The following is an 8,042-nucleotide window of genomic DNA, read 5'->3' on the forward strand; positions in this document are numbered from 1 at the left end:
CCCCCGGCACAGCAGGGGCCCCCAACACGCCCACGGGGGGCGGGTCTGCCCCCCTCACCCTCAGGCACCCAGAGGGAAGACAAAAACCCCAAATAACCCCCCAAAATATCCCCAGAATATCTCCCGGCCGTGCAGAAAGCGGGGAACAGCACCGTACCCCCCCCTCCGGCCCCCCCTGTCGCAGTGTCCCCTCCCGCCACCACGCAGCGGCAGCGGCAGTGGCAGTGGCAGGGGATGTGCTGCACCCCCGGGAGGGATTGAGGGGACAGGGCGTAAATGGGGTCCTGTGGGGACACCGCGGGACACCCGGAGTTTGGGGGGCTTTGGGTGTGGGGCGGTCCCGGGGAGGGGGAGCAGGGGACATGTGGATAAAACTGAGGGGACACAGGGACAGGAGCGGGGGGGAACACGGGGACAGACCCGGAAAGGGCGCAGGGACAGGATGGGGGGGACCTGGGTACAAAGTGGGGGGCCACGGGGATAACGTGGAGGGATGTGGGTCCAAACTTGGGGGTGACATGGGGACAGGATGGGGGGACACGGGGACAGGATGGGGGGACACGGGTACAAATTCGGGGGGATATGAGGGAAGGATGGGGGATGATGTGGGGACAGGATGGGGGGGATGTAGGGACAGATCCAGGGGGGTGGGTACAAACCCGGGGGAAAAAAGGGAACACGGGGACAGAGCTGGGAGAGAGATGGGGACAGAACTGTTGGGGGGGGGGGGAGATGGGGACAGAGCTCGGGGGGCCACGGGAACAGAGCTGGGGGAACACAGGGGGACAGATCTGGGGACGGGGACATGGGGACAAGAGCTGGAGGGGGACGTGGGGCCAGAACTGGGGGGGGACATACGGGGACAGAACGGGGGACACACGGGGACAGAGCTGGGGGGTGGCACCAGCGGCCGAGCCGGCGGGGGGGCCCCACACTGCACAGCGCGGCTGCCGGGGGGGCCCCGCCGCAGGGAGGGGACCCCGGTGCGGGCGTGGGGAGGGGACCGCAGGGGACACGCGGGGGTCCCCATGGCCGGGCTGCGGCGGCGGCGGCGGCGCTGAGGCCGAAGCGCGGCTGAGGAAGAGGAAGAGCGAGCGCTGCTCAGACCCAGAGGGCTCTGCGGGCAGCGGGGCGGGCAGAGCGCGGCGGCGGCGGCGGCTCCATCACCGGCGCGCAGAAAGGGGAAGAGGAGGAGGAGGAGGGAGGAAGGAAGGAAGGCAGGAAGGAAGAAGCGCCGCGGCGGAGGGGCCCGCGGGATGGCCATGGCCTGACCGGGCCGGGGCAGCGCTGCCCCCCGGCACAGCCCCCCGGCACAGCCCCCCGCCCATGGCGCTGTAGCGGGGCCGGGGGCAGCGGCGGCGGTGGCGGCGAGCGATGCGGGCGCCGGGACCATGCTGAGGACCGAGGCCGGCGGGGCCGGGGGGTCCCCCTCGGCCGGGGGCGCGGCGGGGGCCGGGGGGCTGCGCAGCGCGTCCCCGCACCGGAACGCCTACGAGGCCACCATCCAGGCCCTGGCGCCCACAAAGGAGGCCGATGGCGAGGACGGCAAGAAGAGCCGCGGGAAGAAGTATGGCTCCAACGTGCATCGGATCAAGAACATGTTCCTGCAGATGGGGACGGCGCCCGGCCCCGAGGGCGCCTGCGACCTGGCCAAGGCCAAGGAGAAGCCGGTGCGCCTGTCCCTGCCCCGCGCCGGCAGCCTCGGCGACGCCGTGGACCAGGGCAGCCTCCTCAAGCTGGGCACCAGCGTCTCGGAGCGCGTCAGCCGCTTCGACTCCAAGCCTGACAAACCCTTCTCCAAGCTGCAGGAGACCCGCAAGATCTTCGAGAGGAGCCCGCAGGAGAAGGCCACCACCACCAAGCTGCTGCTGCGCAAGGAACGCGCCGGCTTCCAGGACCGCAAGCTGGACGTGGTGGTGAGGTTCAATGGCAGCACCGAGTCCCTGGACAAGCTGGACGCCGATGCCGTGTCACCCACCGTGAGCCAGCTCAGCGCCGTCTTCGAGAAGGCCGACCTGAGGAACAACCTGCACAAGGCGCAGGGCAGGGCGGCCGTGCCGCTCAACGCCAAGGTGGTGGCCAAGCGGCAGAGGGTCTTCGCGCCTGGCACCGAGGCCGCACGCCCGGGCGATGGCCACACCACCCCGGCCCGTGCCCGGCCACCGGACGAGGAGAAGGCGGCGGGGAAGAGCGGGCGGCCGGCGGAGAAGGAGGCGGCGGCCGCGCCGAGGGTGCAGGAGGTCTGCAAGATCAAGCCCGTGGAGGTGGAGGAGAGCGGAGAGGGCGAGGAGGACGAAGAGGAGGAGGAGGCGGCGGTGGCGGGTGAAGCGGTGCCTGCGCCCCAGCCGGCCAAAGGGGACGAGGGTCCGGCGGCCGCAGCCCCCCGGCTGGACGGGGGCTCGGGGGTGGCCGCGGGCGAGGAGGGCGTCAAGGGCGAGCGGGCGGAGGAGGGCGATGGCTCCGAGGAGGCCAAGAAGGAGGACTTCTCCGAGGCGGACCTGGTGGACATAAGTGCCTACAGCGGGCTCGGGGAGGACTCGGGGGGCAGCGGGCTGGAGGAGGAGGACGAGGCCGAAGGGCTGTACGAGCCTGAGTCGGGCTGTGTAGAGATCCCGGGGCTGTCCGAGGAAGAGGAGCCCGTCCCCAACCGCAAGATCCAGTTCAGCACGGCCCCCATCCAGGTGAGCCGGGCGGGGCGTGGGGCAGCTGGGGAGGGAGGGAGGGCACCTGGGTGAGGGGTACCAGGGTGAGGGGCAGCTCAGACTGGGGCATGTGACCCCACAAAATCACCCCTTTGGCGGGGACAGAAAAGGGGGTTGGGGCTCTGTGTCCCCATCCCCCTGGGACATGGAATCCTGCCTGTCCCTGTCCCTGTCCCTGTGCTGGGGGAAGCAGGGCCTGGGCCTGGTTGATGAGCTGGTTGATGAAGGGCCATGCCTGGGCATGGGGGGTCCCCCCTAAATGAGGGACCCCCAGGGCCGGTGTGATGGGGACAGGTGGCACCGGGACCCTCTGGGGTGGGCCAGACACAGCACACGCTGCCAGCCCCCTGCGGTGCCCAGGCCGGGCCAAAACCGCTCGATATTTTGGGTGGGGATGCCCGAAATACCCCGGTGTGAGGTGCTGGGGGCCGGGGCTGGGCCACCCTCGGTCCTGGGCATCCCTCGGGCCCGGGGCTCCTCCCAGCCCGGGGGTCCCTGGGGACAAGGTGGCGATGGGGGCGATGTGCCCCCCCCGTGTGCCCAACGCGGTGCCCAGGACGGTTTCGGGAAGTGGAGGCAGAGGAGGAAGGGGAGGAAGGGGAGGAAGGAAGGGGAAGTGCCTCGGCAGCGTGGCCGGGTGGGCGGCAGCACCCCCCGCTCCCGGCAGGGATCCTGCGGGGTTCGGGGTCTGCACCCGGGATGGGGGGGGGGGAAAAGGGGCCGGGCAGCTATTTTGGGGGTGTTCCCTCCCGCTCGGATCCCCCCGACCGCAGGAGCAGCGGTTGCTTTGTGCCGGGGCCGGGTTATTTTTAGAGCCCGGCCTATATTCTGGCTCTGAGTCAGAGCGGGTGGGTGGCCCCACCTGGGACGGGGGACAGCCACCGCCGTGGCCCGGCCGGGGGACAGTGGTGGCCGTGTGCTGGGGGGCTGCGCGCCGGGGGGAGCCGTGGTCCCGTGGGATCCGGCCAGCCTGGCCCTGGGAAAGGTGTCCTGGCCGTGGAGGGGTTTTTAGGGTGCTCTGCTCACCCTATGGATGGGTTTTTTGGGGTGCTCTGCTCACCCCAAAGCCTTTCAGCATGGGGGAGAGGGGCCACCAGAGGGGGTGGGTGGGGTGGGCACCCAGGTGTCCGAGCACCCCAGACCCCTGCCCGGGTGATGCTGAGCCCCCCAAACCCGCTGGGGGAGTGGGGACATTGGGGACCCCCGCCCCGCCCAGCACTGAGGACACAGCCCAGCCCCTTCCCCTGGAACCCACTCCAGGCCCCCCACACATCCCAAATCCCCCAGGACATGGGGACAGGGTGGGGGGCACAGCAGGATGAGTAGGGAACCCCACAGTCCCCCAGGGACTTCTTGTGGACAGGGGGACATTGGTGTGTTCCCCGCCCTGCTCCTCCCTGTCACCCCTGGGTGCCACTCGGGTGGGTCCTGCCCGTCCGTGGGTGTCACTGGGTTTTGTCCCCTGACACTCATCCCTAATACCCTTTGTGGCCAGGCTTTATCCCCGTGTGTTATCCCTAATCCACTCGCTCCGGCAGCACCGCGGGGCCGGGGCCCCTCCAGGGACATCTGCCAGGCCCAGCCAGCCCCTCCCCGGCAGCCCCCAGGGAGAGGGACGTGGCACCAGCCTGGGGACAGCGGCCTGGTGGCACATCCCAGCTCGGCCGGGGAGGGTTTAGGGGTGCCCCACAACGGGGGTCAGCATCCCCAGGGATTTGAGGTGCCCCATCTTTATCCTTCCTTCCTTCCTTCCTTCCTTCCTTCCTTCCTTCCTTCCTTCCTTCCTTCCTTCCTTCCAGGCACCATGCCCTCTCCCAGAACCATCCTCAACCCCTTTGTCCTCCCCCAGCTCCCCCTCGCTCCATGTTCCATGATTTGGGATGGGGATTCTCCGGTGTCTCGTGGGCTCAGTCCCAGCCCAGCATTCCCGGGGGGTTCCTGTGGGGTTTGCCCCTGGCTGAGCCCTCCCTCATCCCCCAGGTGTTCAGCACTTACTCCAACGAGGATTACGACCGCCGCAATGAGGACGTGGATCCCATGGCGGCCTCGGCTGAGTACGAGCTGGAGAAGCGCGTGGAGAGGCTCGACCTCTTCCCCGTGGAGCTGGAGAAAGGTGGGTCCTGCCCCCAAACCACCCCCGGAGCCCTGCGGGGCATCACCCTGGAGGTGCCACCCCGCCAGGACACGGCTCTGCGTCCCCGCAGACTCCGAAGGGCTCGGGATCAGCATCATCGGGATGGGCGCAGGGGCCGACATGGGCCTGGAGAAGCTGGGAATCTTCGTCAAGACAGTGACGGAAGGGGGGGCAGCCCACCGGGACGGCAGGTACGGCCGGGAGCAGCCTCCGGTGTGGCTGGGGCTGGCCTGGGAGCTGCCAGGGGCTCCAGGTGTGCCCCGGAGCTGGTGAGGGGCCGTGACGGTGTCCTTGTCCCCAGGATCCAGGTGAACGACCTGATCGTGGAGGTGGATGGCACCAGCCTGGTGGGGGTCACGCAGAGCTTCGCCGCCTCCGTGCTCAGGAACACCAAGGGCCGCGTCCGGTACGAGCTGGAGCTTGGGTGGAATTTGGGGAGCCCCGAGACACCCCCAGTCCGTGCTGAGCCCCCTGGGGATCCCTGCCCCACAGCCTGTCCCCAGAGCCCCCCATCTCGCCCCAAAGTGCCACCCTGGTGCTCCCCAAAGTGCCCCCAACTCATCCCCAGCCCCCGCAGCACCCCCTAAACCCACCGCTGCCGGGAGCACTGCAGGCACGTCCCCTGGCTGTGCCTCCTGGGTGCCCCCCGTGCCCCCTGACCCGCGGTGCCCCCCAGGTTCCTGATCGGGCGGGAGAAGCCGGGCGAGCAGAGCGAGGTGGCGCAGCTGATCCAGCAGACGCTGGAGCAGGAGCGGTGGCAGCGGGAGATGATGGAGCAGCGCTACACCCAGTACACCGAGGATGACGAGGAGGTGAGGGGACAGCGCCAGCTGGGAGGGGACACGGGGCTGGGGCAGCACCCGCAGGTGCCAACCCCACCCCGTGCCCGCCGCAGACCGGGGAATACGCCACGGACGAGGAGGAGGAGATGAGCCCCATGTTCCCCAGCGGGGAGATGGCCATTGAGGTGTTTGAGCTGGCCGAGAACGAGGACACGCTGTCCCCCGTGGAGATGGACCCCGAGAAGCTGGTGCACAAGTTCAAGGAGGTGAGGAGGGGCTGGGGGAGGGCAGGGGGTGCCCGCCCGGGGGGCTGTGCCCACCCCGTGCCCACCCTGGCTCTCCCACAGCTCCAGATCAAACACGCCGTGACCGAGGCTGAGATCCAGCAGCTCAAGAGGAAGGTGAGGGGGGGTCCCGGCTGCCTGGGGGTGGGGGGACACCCTGACAGCTGCCCTGGTACCCTGAATGTCCTTCTCCAGCTGCCCTGCACGGGCCATTCCACGCCCTCCTGCCTGTCACCTGGCTGTGCCATGCCATATCCCATCCCTGTTCCCTGTCTGTGCCACACCCCGTGGTGACACCCCTGTCCCCAGCTGCAGTGCCTGGAGCAGGAGAAGGCACGCTGGAGGGCCGAGAAGGCCCAGCTGGAGCAGAGCGTGGAGGAGAACAAGGAGCGCATGGAGAAGCTCGAGGGCTACTGGATGGAGGCACAGAACCTGTGCCAGGCCGTGGACGAGCACCTCAAGGAGACCCAGGCCCAGTACCAGACCCTGGAGCGCAAGTACAGCAAGGCCAAGAGGCTCATCAAGGAGTACCAGCAGAAGTGAGGGCAGCTCCCGGTGTCCCCTCGGGAAGGGACCTGTCCCCAGGGTGTCCCATCCCCCGGGCAGCCCCTGTCCCTGTCCCTGTGGTGTGGAACCCTTTGAGGGGCTCTGACCCCTCTGTCCCTGGGCACGGACCCTCCTTTGGGCAGGGACACATCCCTGCAGTGCCAAATCCAGCCTGGGCACCCTCTGGCCTTGGCCCTGGACCTTCCGTGGGCGTGGGCTCATCCCTGGGGAGCCGGCTCCGTCTTGGGAAGGGACCTTCCCCTGGACTCAGACCCGTCCCTGGGGCACCAAACCCTTCTGGGCACCCTCTGCCCATCGGCAGGGACCTTCCCCTGGGCAGGGACCATCACCTCCCCCTTGACCTGGATCCATCAAGGCCAGGTCGGACGGGGCCTGGAGCACCCTGGGACAGGGAAGGAGCTTTAAGCTCCTTCCAACCCAAACCATTCCCTGGTTCCGTGATCCGCGGGGCACCAGCTCCTTCCTGGGCACGGCCCATTCTCTGGGAGAGCCCCGCCGAGCGGGCTCCTGCCCTGACACCCAGCCCCGGGGTCCCCGGGATGTCCCCTGGCCGTGGGGACGTGCAGCCACCCCTGCGGGTCCCCACAGGGAGATCGAGTTCCTGAAGAAGGAGACGGCGCAGCGGCGGGTGCTGGAGGAGTCGGAGCTGGCGCACAAGGAGGAGATGGAGAAGCTGCAGGAGAAGGTGGGCACGGGGCGCCGGGACGCGGGATGTCCCTGAGCCCCCCGCCCGGCCCGGCCCGGCCCGGCCCGGCCCGGCCCCGCCCCGCCGCTCCCGCCGCGCCAGCGATGGACCCCGGGGATCTGCTCGGCCGCCGGACCCCGGAGCTGTGCGGGGCACTGGCTCCCTCCGGACTGAGCCGCGGATCCCACGCTGGATCGTGGGAGATCTGCTCCCACCGGACCCTGCTCCCGCCGCCGGATCGCCCGGGATCTGCTCGGGATCTGCTCGGGCACCCCAAGCCTCCTCCCGGCCCTGGATCCCGCTCTGGATTGCAGTGGATCCGCCCGGGGTCCTGCTGTGGGGCCTGACATCCCCTAACGGAGCGAGAAAATCTCCCGGGGCAGCGGATCCCGGCCGCACGCGGGGGATCCGCGGGGATCCCGGTGACCGGCGCCAGGCGGGATCCGGCGCGCTCCCGTCGGGATCCCATGCTGGTCATGCTGGATCCCCCAACGGGCCCCAGGATTCCGCGCCAGCCCCAGCGTGGGGCCGGGGCCGTGCGGGGGCACAGCGGGTCCCCCGGGGTCACCGGATCCCAAAGGATCCCGCCCAGGGGGTCACAGGGGAGGGGCCGGCCCTGCCCGGCCGGGGGGGCACCAGGGCACAGCGGGGAGGTCCCCAACACCCAGCAGAGCCCCCCCATACAGCCACCTCCATCACCCCCAAAATGTCCCCTGGCATCCCACAGAGACTCACCCAGCACCTGCCTGCAGCCCCCTCCCCATCCCAGCCCATCCCTGTGCCCCCCTGTGTGCCCCCCAGTCACCCCTGTGTCCCAGTCACCCCTGTGTCCCCTGTGTGCCCCCCCAGTCACCCCTGTGTCCCAGTCACCCCTGTGTCCCCTGTGTG

General features: G+C 69.7%; 1 protein-coding gene across 1 annotated transcript; it reads left to right on the top strand.

Annotated features, from left to right (window-relative positions):
- Nucleotides 1-986: 986 nt before the first annotated feature.
- Nucleotides 987-7,931, top strand: PPP1R9B (protein phosphatase 1 regulatory subunit 9B). Its single transcript, XM_042017009.1, has 9 exons — nucleotides 987-2,681; nucleotides 4,683-4,815; nucleotides 4,907-5,027; nucleotides 5,138-5,242; nucleotides 5,513-5,648; nucleotides 5,732-5,884; nucleotides 5,966-6,019; nucleotides 6,212-6,441; nucleotides 7,058-7,931. Exons 1-9 carry the CDS (start codon nucleotides 1,392-1,394, stop codon nucleotides 7,188-7,190), a joined length of 2,355 nt encoding a protein of 784 aa, XP_041872943.1. The 5' UTR covers nucleotides 987-1,391; the 3' UTR covers nucleotides 7,191-7,931.
- The last annotated feature ends 111 nt before the right edge of the window (nucleotides 7,932-8,042 follow it).

The sequence above is a fragment of the Corvus kubaryi genome, unplaced genomic scaffold (genome assembly GCF_017639235.1).
Source record: "Corvus kubaryi isolate FWS band 111438036 unplaced genomic scaffold, C.kubaryi_AGA036_p1.0 123, whole genome shotgun sequence".
NCBI lineage: Eukaryota > Metazoa > Chordata > Aves > Passeriformes > Corvidae > Corvus > Corvus kubaryi.

Bases quoted from the DNA above. Each gene is read 5' to 3' on its own strand.
- PPP1R9B (XM_042017009.1), top strand. From the start codon at position 1,392: ATGCTGAGGACCGAGGCCGGCGGGGCCGGGGGGTCCCCCTCGGCCGGG. The intron at 4,816-4,906 runs GTGGGTCCTGCC...GCGTCCCCGCAG, and splicing joins CCCCGTGGAGCTGGAGAAAG to ACTCCGAAGGGCTCGGGATC. The intron at 5,649-5,731 runs GTGAGGGGACAG...TGCCCGCCGCAG, and splicing joins ACACCGAGGATGACGAGGAG to ACCGGGGAATACGCCACGGA.